General features: G+C 46.2%; 2 protein-coding genes across 2 annotated transcripts; one reads left to right on the plus strand and one right to left on the minus strand.

Moving 5' to 3' along the window:
- The first annotated feature begins 2,633 nt into the window (after positions 1 to 2,633).
- LOC119294639 (poly [ADP-ribose] polymerase tankyrase-2-like) lies at positions 2,634 to 9,879 on the plus strand. The gene is made up of 11 exons (XM_037572858.1): positions 2,634 to 2,870; positions 3,249 to 3,410; positions 3,791 to 3,922; positions 4,689 to 4,828; positions 5,495 to 5,605; positions 5,723 to 5,848; positions 7,125 to 7,274; positions 7,991 to 8,089; positions 8,749 to 8,919; positions 9,016 to 9,095; positions 9,329 to 9,879. Exons 1-11 carry the CDS (start codon positions 2,726 to 2,728, stop codon positions 9,390 to 9,392), a joined length of 1,380 nt encoding a protein of 459 aa, XP_037428755.1. The 5' UTR covers positions 2,634 to 2,725; the 3' UTR covers positions 9,393 to 9,879.
- A 203-nt stretch (positions 9,880 to 10,082) lies between these two features.
- Positions 10,083 to 12,577, minus strand: LOC119293220 (BEL1-like homeodomain protein 3). The gene is made up of 4 exons (XM_037571763.1): positions 12,449 to 12,577; positions 11,815 to 12,348; positions 11,310 to 11,728; positions 10,083 to 10,552 (listed from the first exon to the last, which is right to left on the minus strand). Exons 2-4 carry the CDS (start codon positions 12,328 to 12,330, stop codon positions 10,366 to 10,368), a joined length of 1,122 nt encoding a protein of 373 aa, XP_037427660.1. The 5' UTR covers positions 12,331 to 12,348; positions 12,449 to 12,577; the 3' UTR covers positions 10,083 to 10,365.
- Positions 12,578 to 20,010: the final 7,433 nt, after the last annotated feature.

A 20,010-nucleotide genomic window follows, 5' to 3' on the forward strand; every position in this document is an offset into this window, starting at 1 on the left:
AGTCATCCACAAGGCAGGAGGGCGCACCCAGGGGGGTAGGGCACGCCCTCCATCCTCGTGGACGGCTCGGGACTCTTCTGGCCCCTATTTTACTCCGGGGGCTTCTTTTGGTCCATAAAAAATCATCAAAAATTGGTAGGTCAATTGGACTCCATTTGGTATTCCTTTTCTGTAATACTCAAAAACAAGGAAACAAACAGAAACTGGCACTGGGCTCTAGGTTAATAGGTTAGTCCCAAAATCATATAAAATAGCATATAAATGCATATAAAACATCCTAGATGGATAATATAATAGCATGAAACAATCAAAAATTATAGATACGTTGGAGACGTATCATCTTCCTCGCCTGCCCGGCGTTCACCTCGCATCTTCTTCACCCCGACTGTCCGCGTTTTTTAAATTGGCTTGAGGAAGAGGACGACCAGAAAAAAAAGAGGCCAACTGTGGACTCGTTCGGTATATTAATAGAATATTAATATTCTCTTTTACGGGTTGATTATACGGGGTCTGTTCGGCCGCAGCAAAAAATGGCCCTGAAAACACGTTTTTCTCGACCTGTAAAACACTTATACGGGTTGCAGTTTTAAGGGGTCTGCTAGAGATGCTCTTAGACTGGGCAGGCGGGCCGACATGACACAATCGTTTTGTTTATTTTCTGAAATATATTATGGACTAAAATACAACCCAATAGACCTAAGAAATAACCCAACAGACTAAAAAGCAGCATACCGCACAAAAATGCTAAACATGTCATGGGCCGGCCCGTTTACTAAATGCGTCGCACTTGGGCAGAGGAGCGAGACACATGGCGGGCACAGCATGACCCGTGTGCGGCAGATTGGCGGGGCTTCGCATAGAGTAGCGCGCAGTGTAGCCTTTGTCTGGGCCGGCCCACGCAGGAGCAGCCAGTGGTGGAAAAATACAACGCAAAAAGAGTTGCCCTCGCCCAGCGAATTGGACTCGCGACCCAACGCTAATAGAGACTGTACCTTGCCACCAGAGCTGATCATAAATACAGCTAAGTATGCAACGCGAAATATTTTACCACTAAGAATATCGACCGATAAAAAAATCTATTTTCCCAAACATTTAAATAAAAATCTGAATACTTATAAAAGAAATTCTGAACAATTTTCAAAATACACGAACAAGTATTGAAAAAATTGCCCAATTTGTGGATTTATAACCAAATTTCAAAATGGAAAGAATATGTGAACCAAATTTTGGAAAAAGGGAACATTTTTTCAATTTCTTTTTTTTGACAAACGCGAACATTTTTTTGCATCTATGATCAAAAAATCGAAACTCTGAACAAATTATAGAAAAAGCAAACATTATGATCATTAATGGAAATTGGGAACAAAAAATTGAAAAGCAGAACATTTTTTGAAGTTATGAACATATTTTGAAAGGCGAACGTTTTTTAAAAACTAAGAACATAATTTGAAACAGGATTTTTTTTTGAATTTATGATTTTTTCGAAAGATGAACATTTTTACAAATATGCAAACATTTTGTCCGCTGATATTCAAAATTTAAAAAATGTTCTGAAGTTAAATGGTTCCTGTTTTTTCATTTTGTTCATAAGTTCCAAGAAATATCTTCTTGTTTTTAAAAATTTGTACGCAAAACGTTATTTTGGAGAAAAACATGAAGGTTGTATGAAACAGCGAACACTTTTAGAAATTGTGATTTTTTTTGAAAAAACTCAACAGTTCAAAAAATAAAAAACAATCATTGTAAATAGGAACATTTCTGTAAAATCTCCCAAAAATAAAAATCGTGAAAGTTTTTTTGAAAACCCAAACATTTTTCAAATTCAAAAACAAATTTTGGATACTCGAACATTTATGAAAACTGGGAACATTTTTTGAAACTTCCGAACAAAACTTGAACACAAGAACTGTTTTTAAAACTTGCGTACATTTTTTGAAACTCCCGAACAAAAATTGAAACATGAACATTTTTTGCAAAATTGTGAACATTTCTTTAAATGGAAACATTTATAGAAACTCGCAATAAAATTTGAAAACATGATTTTTTTAAAAAAAATATTGGTGAACAAATGTTGATATGGGAAGATTTTTTGAAACTCCCAAACATAATTTGCAAACATGAACATTTTGTAAACCTATAGACTTTTTTTGAAAAGCGAACATATTTAATAATATGGGAACATTTTTTTGAAAATAAAGAACATTTTATGAATTTGTGAAGAAAAAATAATAACAAGAACGTTTTTGAACTTCTAAACATTTTTAGAAGAATCTGAAATTCTTAAGAACGAAAAGAAAATAAAAAGAGAAGAAAAAGGGATTGAAAAATAAAAAAAGCAGAAAAATGAAGAAAGAAAAAGAGAAAGCAAACAGAAAAAACCAGTGAAAACCGGTTCAAGAACCTTCTAGAAGGTTCCCAAAATCGTTCAGGATCTCTTAACTGGGCCGGTCCATCTTGATCGCTTGTCGCTCGCTCGACAAGTCTGGCGCAGCGAGCGTCCGTTAGGAAATTCCGCGGTGCCGGCCGTGCCAGGCACGCACGGCACGATTAGCATGGGCCGGGCCATTTGGCCAGGTCTGCATTTTTTATTCCCTTTGGAGCGACTTCAGTATTCAGCGGCGCTTCTTCTTGCTTCCAAAAATCCCCAACTCTCACTCCCGCCGCGGAGGCAGAGCGACGGTGGTTCGAGGCGGCGGCAAGGCGCCACAGCCCGTCGCCGGCGGCCATGGACAACTCAGACTTCAGAGTACGCCTCGGCATGGATAGATATCTTCGATGCAGTCTTCCGTACGGCGGGCTCCCAAGCAAGGACTCCCCGCAGATGGCCTTCTTCGACGCCGCCACCGAGGGCGACCTTCCCCGCCTCAGAGGTGAGCGAGCTCTCTATGGGTCCAACCTCTCAAGCTTATTGGCCGCGCACGGCCCCATTCCTTCAATGCGGCCTCGTATTTGCTAGGGTTTGGGGGGAATGGGGTCTGGGCGTGCGTATTCTCCTTTCGCGGCCTCCTTTGGTTTCTATAGGATAGGCTTCTTGAAAGAAAGTTTCATTTAGAGGCCCTTTGGTTTGTAAGGATGTATTTTTTCGATTTCTATGTAGGATTGGTTCCTATCGTTCACATTTCAAAGGAAAACAAAAACATTAGCTTAGATCTAACTAATGAAAAAAATTCCTATCCCATGAACCAAAAGGGACCCCATGTAGTGCTGTGCTTGTTTCTTACCTCCAAGTTTTTGGTGTTGTATCGAAGAGTTGGCGATCGGCAGGGACGCGGAGGGGAAGGCCTGGCTTGCTGATGTGTGTATCCTCGGTGGGGGGCCGTTTCAGACGGCGGCACGCCTGGGGAATCTGGATGTCATCAGGTGCCTGGTGGAAGAGTTAGGCTTTGACGTCAATGCTGGTAGCCAAGATGGTATGTACACACTTTCTCTGTGTTAAGATTGGCTCTGTTCGTGTTATGGTTAGCTCAATTTCGCAGTGTTGCCCATGTGCATGATCTTTCAGTTTGTGTATATTTAGGTAAACTTATCGCATCAATTTCATCTACTTTGAGCACTGCAACATACCACGAGGCCCAACTCTTGCTTTCCACTTGCCAGGGTATTTGTTGACCCTGACTTGTGGTCTTCTCACATTAGTCACTACCTTGGTTATTCATATATAGTATGAGTACTCACACGTGGCCATGGATTCCATTGATGAGATAGTGGTCTGGTTTCATGTAAATTCATCATTTAGTCGTCAGAGATGTCAGTCGTAGCACTTATTTCTTGTCTTTGATGCTATTGGCAGGCATAACTGCTTTGGCTAATGCTGCCATGGATGAAAGGATAGATGTTATGAGGTACCTTCTGGACCATGGGGCTGATCCAAATAAGCAAGACAATTTAGGCTTTGTTCCTCTTCAATGTGCTGCCAAAAAAGGTCTCTTCTGTGCAAACACCAAGCTTTCTGTCTGTAGACTTGTGTTTACTGCAGTTGGTTGCTGCGCGAATGAGTGGTTCATTGTTCTCTGGCGTAGTCTTCAACTCCTCACTAATGCAATTTGATCATTTGTGGCTTCTAGTTTTTGTTCTGTTTTAGCCGCTGAATTCTTGTACTTCTACCAAAAGTGTACTTCATAAGAAAATCGTTTGACCATTTTTGCACTGTTCATGCTGGTTTTTGGTGCTATCCAATTATACAACGGTTTCAGCGTGCAACTTACCTGTCAAACCCTAGCTGAGATTATGTCCAGTCCGGTTCTGATAATTTGCAATCTAGTATTCCTACTTGTTTTATTTCATTTTCATGGCATATTAGATGAACGCAGTCACGTGACTTGGAGCTTGAGGCCATCTAGCAGATGGTGGAATTTACATTGTTTCTGTTCAGTTTGTCCTCCATATGAACTAATACTTCCGGTTCCCAGTTAAAAAAGCTTGTACGTTTGGTCTTACTTTATGTTTTTGTCTCCTTATAACAAAACGATAACATATCATGCGCTTGTTTTTCCGGTTCTGTAGCATTGCTGTGTCTCTTAAATAGTTTCACCAAAAATAATCATGATGTAGTTGATTCGTGCTTGGCCTCTAGCCAAGGCAAACAGGCGGTGGTTCCTGATAATGCTTAAGAATACGTTTTTTCTGTGCGACAGATGCTTATTTTTCATGGTAACTTTATCTTGTGTTTTTTTCCTCACCATGTCTAGGACGCGATGAAGCAGCGAAATTGTTGCTATCTAGAGGAGCTAGTGTTGATATAGCTCCTCATGATCTGACACCACTACATTTCGCTGCTGGCTATGGGATGACTGGTGTCATGAAAGTTCTATTGGAGCACCATGCAGATGTAATAAGAAAATCCCATGTTTTTTTTATTTGAGATTTATATGCTACCTTGTTAGAATGCAGATTCATCAAGAATTCTAGATTTTCTATGTTGGAATGCGGTCCCACACCTGTCTCTCTACATTTCTAAAGAACATCAGTTCAGAATCATATATAGAGTGGTTAGCTGGAATGGGCAACTCAAATGGCTTTTCCACAGGATAGGTTCCTGATTTAACATGTGCACCATCGCTTATTTTTCTCTTGCTGTATGGTCTTGTGTTCTTCATGATGTCATAGCAGATATTGATGTCAAATGTATGGCTTGGGATCCCTTTTGTTCTTATGCAGAGCCAGGATAGGTTCCTGATTTAACATGTGCATTTCTTATTTGATTACCATAATGTTATCTGTCTCATACTATACTATGTCATAAATTCTGGTTGGGTTGAAAGAACTGTCTTTGCAGCTGAGGCTTAGCAATCTATATAAAATATTTCATTGCAAACTGCCATGAGCCTGGCTTATGATAGTTCTGTCATCCCACTTCCAGATACAAATAAATCATGAGAACAGAAACATGTCGTATGTCTATGTTCTAATATCCCTCTATTATGTTCGAGCATTTAACATCTGCCTATATCAAAGTCAATATTACACTAAAGATTTTCTGTAATGAAAAATGTAGCCGAACAAGGTCTCAGACGCTGGAAGAACTCCGCTGACTGAAACACTTTATGCCACTCGTTCAGGACTACCTGAATCTCTTTCACTGGAGTGTGTGAAGCTGCTTGTGGAGGTCTGGTAACTATCCACCTTGACTTCATGTTAATACATATAGGCTTTTTACAATATTACTCTGTTACATGCATTGGATAGTCCATAACTTTTAATTTTGTATGATTCATATCTACAGGCAGGCACGGATGTAAATTCTGCTAATACTGAAATACCGTTGGTAATAGCAACTAGTTATGGCTTAACTGACTGCGTCAAGTACCTGTTGAAGGCTGGTGCAGACCCTAATATCCCACATATTAATGTGAGTTCTGTTGCATTTTTACCTGATTGTGTCTTCTAGTGCTTCCAGTTTTCTTAGTCACTGCTATTTTCTTAACACCTACTCCCTCCACCCCATAATATAAGACGTTTTTGCATGCCAACATAGCTTGCAAAAACATCTTATATTGTGGGATGGAGGGAGTATTTCCTACTTCGGTTCTAACATGGAAACATATCCCTGAGGCATTCGATGAATAGGAAGTAAATCATTCATCGTCCCTTGATCAAATAACTGATAATCCTCTTAGATCTTGATCTGTCACTGAGCAAGATTGTGGATACATTTTGATCGCTACCAAACCTGGCCTTACCAAAATATTGGTTGCCCCTATGTTTTCTTAACTATGGTTCGGATAGCTGCCAATGTTGGTTCGCCTGCGTGACTTCGGCGCGCCCGTCTGCTTTTCGTCAATGCACGGGCAGTACGAGGGCGTAGAAATCGTTTGCCCAAAAGTTGGCTGCCAATCTCAGCTGCATGCTGCAGGAATTGAAAGAGTACGTTTCTGCAAATATCAATCAGCGCTGCTCTGGCGGCCACCGAAGCTGCACCACCTCTAATCCTTGTTTCAAAGGGAATCACATCGCACCAACATGTCATTAGCTCAATTCCCCCTTACCTATTTCGATCAATTCTTTCATGGCGTGATTTATCCCTCTGTTGGCTATATCTAAAGTATTACTTACCAAATCGTCGATTCTTTATGTTTTGAGACCACATGCATGTGATTCCATCAAGCAGATAATTTTGAACTTGATGGATCCTTTGTTCCTGAACTTTGAACTTGATGGATCCTTCGTTCCTTTGTCATTTTAGTTTATTATTAGGGGTTGAAATTGCATCCATCCCTCTTACTGACAGTAAATGAATGGGGCAATAAAGTTTATTATTAAGTCTGATGCTATTACCAAGATACGAGCTTAATAATATATGTATGAAACCATGTCGACTGAAACAACAATTAGTCTTGATGCATGCTTGGTATATTAAGTCTGATGCTATTACCAAGATTTGACACTTTGAGAAACAGCAACTCAGATGACATTTTGAAGTGGGTGGGTTATGTAATGTCTAGCATAACTTCATCTATTTATGTGCCCAATTTCATTTTTCTATATATTTTCTTATTATTTATTGTGATCTAATTAATATTGAGATTTTTTACTAGGTTTATGTTCGTTTTTCAATCCCTGGTAGCTATATACTAACTTCTGCTACTGAACCATGTGGTTCCTGTTTGTTATTTCGTACTTGACAGTGTGGTGCCATGCCAATAGAACTTGCTGCAACCATTGGAAAACGGCAGCTTGTGGAGTTACTATTTCCTTTAACTTCTCCTATTCGAACTGTACCAAACTGGACCGTTGAAGGAATTATTGCCCATGCCAAAAGGCCTTCGAAGTCCACGGTATGAATTGAATTTTAATAATCATCCTATATTGAGTTATTTCTTTGTCCTTCAACCGTTGCGGCATAAACGTTTGCACCTCTAATCACCTGAATCTTTTCTTTATATTGGACTAGTAGAGATGGGCTACTTAAAAGGATATGTTATGACATTTTTCGAGGTTTTGTCACTGCAGATTCTTCATTCTGTTTTGCCATTCTCTCCTTGGCCTACAGTTCAGTGACATGACCCAGTGGCAAATTTGCAATGCAAGCAAAAACGTTATAAAAAAAGTAGTGGCAAAATCATTATTGCCCCCATATTATAAATACAGAGTACAATGGAAAGATGATCCCTTGGAAAATCTTTGCTAAATATTTTTGCGCTTGCTAAATATTTTCGTTATTTGAATTTTTTTTCCAAAAAAATTACAGATTACATGACTGAGTATTATATGTAGACTTTAATTTTGATGGAAAAACGTGTGTTTCGTTGCCTTGTGGAAAATCCACGTCCCAAACTCCCTCTCATTGTCTGTCTACAACTGTACTAGTACGACTTGGTTAAACAAGCAATACAACCTAGTAGTTGTTTATGATGAGCCTTCTGTTGTCATATGAAGTTTAATCATCAAGCTATGTCTTTTTTGGCACAAAAAGAAACTTTATTAATCTTCGGCGAACATTGTACATTTGTCATGTATATTTTGCTTGTCCTAATTTGTCTCTATGATTTAGGTTAAGCATGATAAAAATACAAAAGTTCAGTTGAAATCATTTGGTGAGAAAGCTATTAAGAGAAGGGACTATCATGGTGCGTCATTATTCTACACTGAGGTTAGTGGTGATCTGAAGAATGATGTAACGGTTATGCTACTCTAAGGTCTTGGCAAGATACATACTAGCATATGCATGAAATTTCTACAATACACCTTATCCTCTTATCATACAAACATTTGGGTTTCTGTTTCAAAATATTTGTTCGTTGATTGAATCAAGAGTGTACTTATTTGACACCGTCTCCAGGTATAATATGTCTAGATATAAGCCAGGCAACTCTGAAGAACAAATATTGTTGAATCGACGATAGTATTATAGGATGTCCACTCTCCAGCCAAGTCTGGACACATGTCATGTTGTTTGGAAACCTTCAACAGCCATGACACAGCCACGACTGCTGGGAATGGTTCAAACCAGCTTCAGCAGCTCTCTTGAAAGAGGCCCATAATGATTATCTGAGGAACATTGGGTCTCAGTTTCAGTTCTGAACCATCATAAAGTGTGAACAGCCCTAATGTTAGTGCTGATAGTCGCAGGCATGGAATCATGGAACAGATGTTGTCTTTTTAAATGTGGCTCTTGTCAGGCATACATAAGCAGCCATAAGCAGCCATGTGCAAGTTATAACAGATATACGCTGTTCTGTTCTCTCGCTAAAAAAACTTGTTTGCTTATGACACGTCCCTCACCATTTTCAATTCTCTGTTTCGATGTAGGCAATTGAGCTAGATCCTACCGATGCGACACTGTATTCAAATAGGAGCTTGTGTCATCTGCAGACTGCTGAAGCAGAGAAGGCTCTGCATGATGCCAACACTTGCATCAAACTGCGCCCTGAATGGATCAAAGGTTACTACAGGAAAGGAGCCGCTCTCATGTTGCTCGAGGTCAGATAAGTCACAGATTAACTCTGCTTGCACTTGGTTACATGGCATCTCCCTGTATGCATACTATATATAATCTGCTGAACTTCCCATTGGTAGGACTACAAAGAAGCTTGTGCTGCATTCATGGCTGGCCTGCAGCTGGACCCTGGAAATGCTGAGATGGAGAAAGCGCTGCGGTAAGCCATCCTAACTCGTGCTTCTCTTTCCAAGAATCTCTCCAATGACGGGGACTTGTTGGATTTTGATAAGTTCACTAGTATTCGTAGACTTTGGTTTCTTATATAATTTCTCTATGTAGTACGGGATCACCACCAAACTAGAGCGGTGCGAAAGACGGAACCGACAATTCTTTTTCATGTTTGTTGATGCGCACTTCAGGGAACTAGCTTAACTTGGCTCCTGTTTGCAGGGAGGCGGTTCAGGAAATGAAGAAGGATCACTTGGCTAGGAAGGGCCTCAAGCGATCCGACTAGAGGAAAACCGTGGATCGCCCTGCCCCGTTCCGTGTAAATATTTATCCCAGTGCTAGGAAACGTACCTAGGTCCCTTCTTTTGGGTACCGTAGCGTAGTGGTGGTAGTAAGAAGGCACTTGGTGAGTAGCACTATGAGTCGATTACTCTGGCTTGCCTGTCAATGGAGGCGCTGATGCAGAATGCCGGTCGAGTAGTAAACCCTAGGTGTAGTGGAAGTGGACGTTTCCTTTCCTGCGTGCGGCGAAAGAGGACCACCATGTTTGTCATCTCAATGGGCCTTGTTCCTTAGTTTGTGTGCTGTCTGTTGTGACCCGTTCGTCGGTAGAAGTTTCTGTTGTTGGGCGAACTGATCCATCGAGCTTCTCTGAGGGTGGTAGCTGCTCGCTGTGCTTTGCGGAATCTTGGGAGCTTTGAAAGTGTCCTCATGTAGAATAAGATGTCCTTTATGCGGCCCCTTCCAGTTTTCAACACGGGTCGATTTTCCTCTGATGATCCCTAGTGACAAATGCTCCCTCCCAGAAATTTGGAATCAGTCACTCTATATGTCTCATTACACAGCTGCTGCATCAATGTAATTCTCCAACAAAAGGTGGCCTAGAATAATTAGTAGTATCTGATAAAAAACAGAGTGTTAAGGTGAATTGAATTCGTAATGTGGGTCACTGATCAAGAGTTATTAGCACCTCACACATGCTGTAGAATCTTTTGGGAGCAAAAGGGTTCATCAAATAGGGTACGTGCCGTGGTGATACACCGGTCCTCGAATTGAACCATCATAGACCAAATGATCGCCTGATACTCACTCAAGCTTCACTACCTAATGATTATACTAACTGCAACATGATGAGCAGTCCCATGAATCACCAGTAGACCCAAAACACATGGAACTGAAGCAACAAGAAAGATCACATCCTCCTAAAAGGAAACACATGAAACTGAATCTTGCGCCCCCAAGGAAGGAAGGAAATGTGCTTATTGAGAAGACGCCGCCCCGCCGTCGTCGTCCCTGGAGGAGACGGCGGAGAACTCGTCGGCGTACATCTCCTCGACCATCGGCTTCCACAGCCGCACCCGCGCGTTGATGAACCAGTTGGATATCTGTCTCCTGCTCAACCCCGTGCTCACGGCCAGCCTCAGCTTCTCGTTGTCGCTCGGGTACCTGCTTCAAGTTGCAACAAAAACAAAGTCGAGTGTCAAACTAGTGTAGTACTTCCTCTGTAAACTAGCGTAGTAATTCCTTTGTAAACTAATATAAATGCTCTTATATTAGTTTACGGAGTATTAGTTTTGTCTGAAGCCAAACTTTACAAGGAATCATATAGATTTATTTTTGAAAATGTTCATTTTGTTTATTTTTTATAATCCTAGGCAAGCTTGACAAAGTTTGACTTGAGTCGAAGCTAATACGCGATAAGGGAGTAGTATTAGCTTTGAATGTTTCGAATGATACTTTCATGTATTGAGTTTAAAATGACGGTACTCGGCCTCTCTGTTCTGAAATGTAAGGTGCATTTTATTTGTTACTAAAGTCAAGCTTCTCTGTATTTAAATTTGACCAAGTATGTAGAGCAAAATTTCAGTCTACAATGCCAAGCTTCTAGTGCTTGTTTTAGGGTTTTCAAATGTCAAAACTTCTCTACCTTTGGTCAACTTTATTTATAGAGAAAAACAGCAATGTCTACAATCGCAACTCACTATAATTAGATTCGCCACGAATTATATCTTCATATTTTATTTATTTAGCATCGTAGACGTTGGTCTATTTTCCTATATGTTCGGTCCAAATTAACATAGAAACATTTGACTTTGAAATAACTGATACACCCTGTATTTTAAGACGGAGGGGGTATGCCGATGTTGGGATGCCAGACAGAGCTTTGTCAGTGTTAAGCAGGTAGCGAGGCGAGGGCACTCACGGATCTAGGAAATGGTTGAAGAGCCAGGCCCGGAGCACGGCCACCGACCCCTCCGGCAGGCCCCTCAGCGGCTTGCACACCTGCTCCGCCGCCCGCGCCGCCGCGGCCTGCTTCGTCCGCCGGACCAGCCTGCTCACCATGTCCTCCGTCTGCACGGGGTCGTAGTCTTGCTCGTCGTCGTCCTCCTCGTCCTCCTCGCTGTCATCGTTCGCCCACAGCCTCGCCCTCGGCGCCGGCGCCGGCCTTGTGACCGCGGCGAGCTTGCGGAGGATGGCGCGGCGCAGGTTGCCGAAGTGGCGCGTCATGGCCCGCGACATGAGGGACGTGTACCCGGCCGTCGCGGCGGGCCCCAGCGCCGGCTCGAAGGACGACGCCACGCGGCTCAGCTCCTGGAAGTAGTGCTCCTGCCGGCCCTCCAGCTGCGAGAAATCGATCGATTAGCCGCCATGGGTTTAACCGAGGGAAGAAGAGAGGTTTCGTTTGCAATGGAATGGCGCGGACGGACCTCGCTGAGAAGGCCGAGGAGCTTGGCTTGCACCGCCCCGGCGCCGCCGTCGTTCTTGGCCAGGATCCCGCGGCGGCTCGTCGCTGCCGCCCGCAGACGCAGCTCACGGAGAGCCGCCTCTTGGCCCGCCTCGTCTTCACTCCCTCCTCCCGCGCTCTCGTCGTCGTCTCCGCCGACGACGGCGGAGACCGCGTCGCGCAGCAGCTCCTGGACCGGCCTCAGGTACCGGGAGCCACGGAGCACCGAGTCCACGGACGGCATAACCCCAGGCGCCAGAGCCGGCGCGTCCGCGTCCGCGTCGCTCGCGCAGCAGCACCGGCGGCAGGCGTCGTCGGTTGCCGCCGGGGCGCCGAGCGTGAGCGCGAGCGGGCCGACGGGCGAGGCAGCCGGGTGGCCGCAGCAGCACTGCTCCCGCAAACGGAGCAGCATCAGCGGGCCGTTGGCGCTGTCGGTGGCGACAGGAGCAGGACGAGCTTGCTTCGGCGAGCCGCTTTCCTGGAGGCGCTTGGTCACCATGTCTCCCTACCTACCTACCTACCACCACCACCACCATTAACCGCCGTTAATTAGCTTATCATCAAGAAAACATATCATCATCGCAAATGTTTGGGCAACAAGAGCCATGCATGCATACCGAGAGGTGAGTGGTAGACTGTTGCCCTGGCCGGCCGGTGAAGAGAGGTGAGTGGTAGACTGGTGCTCCGGAGTAGAGCTACCGAGGTAGTGGAGAGGCACACTGATCTACGAGGAGCTACCAGAGAGAGGGAGAGAGGTTCAAAGGGGCTTGGCTTGGGTTGGCAGGAGAAGATATATATATATAGAGTGGTAGCTACTGTGCTGGTCATGGTCCATGCACATACACATACGCAGGCAGTGTGTACCGGCCGGCCGGCCCTGTATACTGCACTCGGCAGCTCTACTGTGTGCTCTAGTGTAGACACAGCCACCCTTGGACAATGTATGTTTGCATTGAAACGACGGCACCAAGCATGCATAGGAGGGGAGGGAGGGAAGAGGCTTTTGGCACTGTGACTTTGGTGCAAGCAAGCTAGCAAGCTCTGTGTTTTGGCACTGTACTTGCATGTCCTCCTGTCTCCTCATCACCTATACCTCCTCTACCGCATGCCCTCCATGTCTACTACTGGTATCCATCTAGCCCAGCCTTTCTTTCTTGGGGAGTGCAACCTGCCTCATATGCGAGCTCTCTGTGTGTATGCATCAATGCATGTGTGTTGGCCTGGCTGCTAAGCCACACACACACACACACACACACACACACACACACATGGTCATGGTAGGGGCCCTCGGTCCGGCCTTGGTAGAGGTGTAGTGTATAGTAGAATCGACCTCAATGCTGTGCTGTGCTGCTTTGTGTAGCTGTCCTAATCTATGGAAAGACCAGTGACTTTTTTCTTCTGGGTGCCTGCAGCTTCTGCGCCTGTTGATGCATGCTTGCTGCTTGGTTCATGGCGTGTGTGTGTGTGCGCCTCCACATGCATGACATGACAAGCAAGGCACTCCGTAGCAATTGATCCGCTGCATGCTAGCTGCTACCTCAGTACTCCTACTTGCGCCATGCATGCATGCTAAAGGTGACCAGCAGCCCAGCCTGACAGGTCCGCGATGCACATAAATGGATAGACACATCATACATCAACAAGTCCTTAATTCAGTCATGGATGCATGCCGGGGGGAGAGAGAGAGGGGGGTCGTGGTGCAAGGGCATCTCCAACGGCAATCACCGAGCGGACACCATGGATGCGCTCGGACGTGTCCGCCGATAACTTTGTCATCCCAACCTTGTCCCTCAAATCCGTGGGCTATGGCTGGTAGTGAATCAGACGAACCAAGAGAAGGAAGAGATTTTTTCCGATAAAGGACGGGTTTTATTAACTCAAAATGAACCGTGAAGAAGATACAAACATGATGAGCACACATCCGGCCTCTGCATAGATAGGATGCACACAACCAACACCAACGCACACACATAGAAACGCGCCGACAAATAGCAAAGTCATATAAGATCAAAGCTATGCATATAGGCAAGGAAAAAAAACCAAAGCGATCAGATCCTGGACCGACAAACTATAACAAAGTCCATATCTGCACCGACCATCTCATGACACTACTCGGACGACGAGGTTCTTCAACAGTAACGCCTTCAGGAAGGGAGCGACACTCAAGTGCCACCGTCACCGGACGCAGCCACCCAAGGCTGCCATCTAGGTTTTCACCCTGAAGAATCAGTCCGAGCATTCCGAACAATGCCTTCAACAAGGTATGGGCGTAAAAACAAGAGAAGAAAGAGATAAGTGGAAGACATGGGTTGTGGCAACTGACGACTTCCCCAAGACCCGTCTATTTCTTTTCGTAAATACGCAAAGATTGTTTATGTATAGAAGGAAAGAAAGTGAGTGCAATGAAGAATACAATACATGACACAAGCACAAAAGGCATGAACATGATGCCAGAGCAGAGAGAAAGGGGTTGCTCGAACAATACAGCTAATCCTACCAAACCACAAACTAGAGACTAAGCCAAAACCAAGACGTTCAACATCATCAAAGCCATTCACGGGACGCCGCGAGCGATCAAAATGACGCCTTCATAAAGAAGAAGGCCGTCGTGACGTCTTCACCATACGGTCTGAAGATCCAGACCTAGGGTTCCCCCCGGAGCTCAAAGAGAAACGCAGATAAATACCATGGCAGCGCCTCCAAAAAAGGAAACGCCTCCATGGCAGCGCATCGGTTCGAATGACTTCGAACGTCCGGACCATTTCATAGACAATTAATGCCTGGCGTTGGAGGCCAAAAAACATCCGGACAATCTTATTCGAATATTTGTTGGCGTTTTGGTGATTGCCTTTGAAGATGCCTGCCCTAAAGAGGAGGAGGAGGAGGAGGGAAAGGGGGTCAAAGCAAACAAAAAAACAGTTTCTGAGGTGCCCATGGATGTCACTGGAGAGTGATTGATTGGACTGATCCTAAGCCAGCAGCAGCAGCGGGGGCGGTGGTGGCGCTGTTTGTTGCTCTTTCTTTTGGGGCAGAGGGGCGCCTTTTTATTCGTTCAGGCGATCCCTACAGTGGCGTTCAAACTGACCTGATTTGAGCTGTGAACTGACCACGTCTCAGTTTGACCAATCGAATCAATGCATGCCCGCACGCCTTTCCGTCCCTTGTGTGTCCCTTGTCTTCTACACGATGATGCCACCGCACGCGTATCGCCTCATCTCAACTGTATGTACTCCCTCCGTTCGGAATTACTTGTCGCAAAGATTTCTGCGACAAGTAATTCCAAACGGAGGGAGTATGTCTTGGGTAAATAGTGTACCATCATGGGTGCAAAGTGCCACAGGGAAGCCCAAAATTAATTAACAGCTGGGTTCAGTCTGGCCAAAAGCATGTACTAGGACAGAATCTGAAAGTTTGATGGGTATAGGGTGCTCGCGGCTTTGTTCATTTGGAAGCCATCTTGACAATGCCTAGTTTAGCTAGCTTATACTTCCTCCGTTCCAAAATAAATAACCCAACTTTGTACTAACTTTATACTAAAATTAGTATAAAGTTGAGTCATCTATTTTGGAATGGATGAAGTAATTAATTTGCCTACTTGACACGTTCAAGTCGAGGCCATGCAATCGGTGACAGCGGGTGCGGGATGTCCGACCGTTCTGCTTCTGGTGATTTCTCTGTCTAGTGTCTAGTGTGTAAGAACATCTCTAGCAGATCTCATAAACCGATGTCCTGTAAATTTTGTTTACAGTATCCCGTAAACGAAATTTACGGTATGGCGGACACTGAGACAGAACAGATCCTGCAAACAAACTGAAACACATACGACATATTCAAACTAGCGGTTCACGCCACTTAAAACATCACTGGAGTTCATACTTAAACACATAGTTCATATTTAAAACATCACCGAAGTGCAAACTAAAACCACAGTTCATACTTAAACATCACCGGGGTTCATACTTAAAACATAGGTCATACTAGTATAAAACAAAATTTATACTAGATCTACTCGTCATCATCATCACCGAAGTTGCCAACGCTGAGGTGGTGCTCCATGAGGGAGTTGAAGAGCATGAATGCGAGGTCGTACTCCTCCCTCAACACTGGCACCCGCACCGCTGCAGCTTCGTCCCCTGTGGCGGCCACCTCCTTCGTGTCGAACCAAGCATGCTCGGCTGCCTGGAGGATCGCGGGATCGAAGATCCGGTGGAGCTGGCAGGAGCTGCGAGACAGCGCGCCGCGCTTCCACGCCTGCTCCTTGCGCCACTCCTCCACCGGCGGGCGGAGGGAGGAGCTCCCGGGCTCATCATCGTTGCGACGCTTCCGAGGTGGCTCGCCGCCGCGGCAGCCGAGCCCCCCTTGGCCACCCCTCCCGTCATCCGCGCACGACATCGGGGCTCGGTTCCAGTGGCCACACTCGCATTGGCCAGTTATGGTTGGCGAGGGAAGTTGCCCAGTTATGAAACCATCTTGTTTTGCTTCATACTTGCATTGCTAGTGTTCCCATGTATCTTCTGTCTATTGTTAAATTCCCTAAATGGGGTATCAAGGCTATTGTCGGTGTCAAAACCGGCGGATCTCGGGTAGGGGGTCCCGATTTGTGCGTCTTAGGCTAATGGTAACAGGAGGCAAGGGACACAATGTTTACCCAGGTTCGGGCCCTCTCGATGGAGGTAAAACCCTACTTCCTGCTTGATTGGTATTGATGATACGAGTAGTACAAGAGTTGATCTACCACGAGATCGTAGAGGCTAAACCCTGGAAGCTAGCCTATGATGATTATGATTGTGATCATCCCTCTAAGGACTAAACTCTCCAGTTTATATAGACACCGGAGAGGGCTAGGGTTTACATGGAGTCGGTTACAAGGAAGGAAATATAATATCCGGATCGCCAAGCTTGTCTTCCACGCAAAGGAGAGTCCCATCCGGACACGGGACAGAGTCTTGAGTCTTGTATCTTCACGCTCCAATAGTCCGGACAAAGCATATAGTCCGGCTGTCCGGACACCCCCTAATCCAGGACTCCCTCAGTAGCCCCTGAACCAGGCTTCAATGACGATGAGTCCGGCGCGCAGTTTCTCTTCGGCATTGCAAAGAGGGTTCCTTCTCCGAATACTCCAAAATAATTATCGAACACTTGGACCGTGTCCGGATCTGCAAGATGATCTTCATACACCGTCGTAGAGAGAATGATATTTCACAAATATAATATGCTGACAACTTTTAGACAAAGTGACATGACACTACGGTCGGGTCATTATTTAAACCGTTTTCCCACAACCAGCCTCAGCGTATTTCGCGAGGCGGTTTCCTCTGCATGTCTTGCCGAAGCAGAGATCGTGTCCCCTTATTGCGGGATTCTCATCAATACGGGTACGGGTAACCCAAACGCACCGCTAATTGCGGCGAGTGGAGAACGAGCGGGTTCCACCAGGAAAGTGGGGAGGCGCAAAAGCTTTTACCGCCCCTATAAAGAGATAAGGTCTCTTCCTTTTTACCCACGCCTTTTCCTTCTGCTAGTCCATTCCCCACTGCTCGAGCCCTAGCGCCCAAGCACTCTTCTTCTCCACCGAAGAGAGGTTCTCCAAAGATGTCCGGATCTGGAGCAGGAGGCAAATGGATGGCCTCTACCGTCCAGGATAAGGATATCAAGAGGCTCCGAGAGGCCGGGTACCTGGCCAAAAAGATCGGCCATCGTCTTCCGCCGGCGGGACAGATCGTTCCTACTCTGGAGCCCCATGAGAGGGTCGTGTTTCTTCCTCATTTTGTCCGCGGGCTTGGGTTTCCCCTTCACCCATTTGCTTGCGGAGTCATGTATTATTACGGGATTGATTTTCATGATCTTTTCCCCCAATTCTTTCCTTAGTATCTCGACGTTCATCGTCGTGCGTGAGGCTTTTCTCCGAATTTCGCCTCACTTCGGCCTATGGCTGAAGATTTTCAATGTGAAGCCCAAGGTGCTGAGTGGCAAGCACGCCGAATGCGGCGGCACCATGGTGAGCAAGATGCCCAAGGTTGTATGGCCGATGGGTGCCTTCAATGACTCCGTCAAGGAGTGGCAGCAGCAGTGGTTCTATATCACTGAACCGCGCGGCAAAAAGTGGCTGCGGCTCCTGAGTTCAGATCCGGAGCCCCACTGTGGCTCACGTCCTGGCCCGAGAAGGGCCTGAACTGGTCCTCGTTCGATGAGCTGTCGCTGCTCCAGACGCGCATCCAGAGTGTGGTCGACAAGGATGTCAAACTCGTCGACGTAGTCCAGGTGATGTTAGTTCGCCTGGTTCTCCCTTGCCAACGTCGAGCCTGCAATTTGTGGGAATACGACCCAACTGAGCACCAGACCCTTCGGGAGCTCTATGGTTCCTCCCACAAGGATATCTGGAAGGTGCTCTTTAAGTCCGGCAAATCATGGCCGGGCTCCACCGAGGACCGTGGGTATCAATTATCCCACTCTGCAAGTCCGGTAAGTTATTGCTATGCTCTGTCCATCCATGCTTCAGTTGGCATGTCCCGAGGGAGATGCTTTTATCATGCTTTATCATAACCCCAGGGATGGATAAAAAAGGTGGAGCGGATACATTGTCCTACCCCGCTGCAGGAGGAATCGACCGGACCTCTTCTGACGAAGATGCTGGTCCCAGCGCCTTACGAGGTGCCAAAGAAAGAGGCCTCCCAGAAGGTCAAGAAGACCCGGAGCGGCCTCCGTCGTTGTGATACTTCGGACGCAAAATCCGAAGACTCCGGCGACCATCCTTCTTCCAAAGACGAAGAGGAGGAGGCGGAGGAAGACGAGCCTCCCGCAGGGGGTGGGAAGAAAAGGACGGCTTCCTCATCCCTGGAGGCTGAATCGCCAAAGAAGGGGAGAGGTTCCCTCCCAGAGGCATCCACCACGGCTGCTGATAGCAGCCCGGAGTGGGATCCCAGGGCCCAGCCCCTGGAAAAATCGTAAGTATATGAAATCCGAACGCGCACACGCGCCCGGGGTTGTTTGAATGTAGTAGTTTTAATTGTCGCCATATTTCATACAGCCTGGCGTGGTCCCACATCGGACAATCCTCATCGAAGGATTCACTGAGCTCGGATGCCCTGGCGAGCGAGACGCCTCCAGAGGCCCCTTCCCCGAAGCCTAGGCGCGACACCGAGGTGTCGTCTCAGCGGGACCTGGACCAGGGGGGGCATATCCCTTGGGCCGGACACACGGGAGCAGCGGCTCCTATGCGTGTCGATGGCGGGGGTGATCTTCGGTCTGGACCCTAGTCGGACACAGTCCTAGAGACCTTTAAAGCTCCGGGATCGGGTGAGCGGCCGCCTTTGGGGGGCTTGCCTATTCCGCCAGTGGCCTGTGCCCAAGCAGGGCGGCCTATCGACAACGCTAAGAAGCGTGTCTATCATTGATGAACATCGTGCCCTCATGGGTGCGGTGATTGAAAAGATTCAGTCTGCTGAGAGTGGACTGAACGAATCCTGCCTTAGTCTTATAAAGGGCTTTGAGGTATGTTTCTTAAGAGACCGTTGGGAGATTGTCATAATATGAGTAGTAGCCCCTGATGCACTGTCCGGCGAAAGAGAGTCGAACAGGGGATCAATTTTTTCCGTTTTGCAGGAGACTCAGCTAATGACGTGTATCCCTTTGTTTGAAAACAGGCGTCTACAGGGACGACCGCCGCTCATAGTGCAGAGGTGTCCGAACTAAAGCAGCGTCTGGAACGGGCCGAAGGGGAACTTGGCCGCGTGAAGAAGCAGTTGGAGGACAAGCAAGGTATGCCTGAACCTTGTGCTAATTGAGCACGAATTAGAAGTTGTGTCTAATTAAGATATTTGCATTGTATGTTCTAGGGGCGAGTGCCGAAATCGAGGCACTAAAGAGGGATGTGGCCGAAGCCGATAGTAAGGCCGCTGCCGATCAGGCTCTTCGTGAGAAGCACGAGGCCAGGGTCATAGAAGCTGAGCGAGAGCTCTTGGAGGCCGTGAAGAAAAGTGAGGGCCTGGAGCAGAGTCTAGTAGGGAAAGAATCCGAACTCGCCCAAGCTCTCCAAGCCGCAGAGGATGCTCGGGAAGAAGCCCGAGGTGCTTTGAGGGACATTCAAGAGGCCCACAAAGTTGCGGCCGGAAAGGCCTTTTGTTTTTATGGCCATTTTTACATGATAATGGGAGGAACTCTAAGCGATAAGCTGAATTCT

The sequence above is a fragment of the Triticum dicoccoides genome, chromosome 4B, assembly GCF_002162155.2.
Source record: "Triticum dicoccoides isolate Atlit2015 ecotype Zavitan chromosome 4B, WEW_v2.0, whole genome shotgun sequence".
Classification (NCBI taxonomy): Eukaryota; Viridiplantae; Streptophyta; class Magnoliopsida; order Poales; family Poaceae; genus Triticum; species Triticum dicoccoides.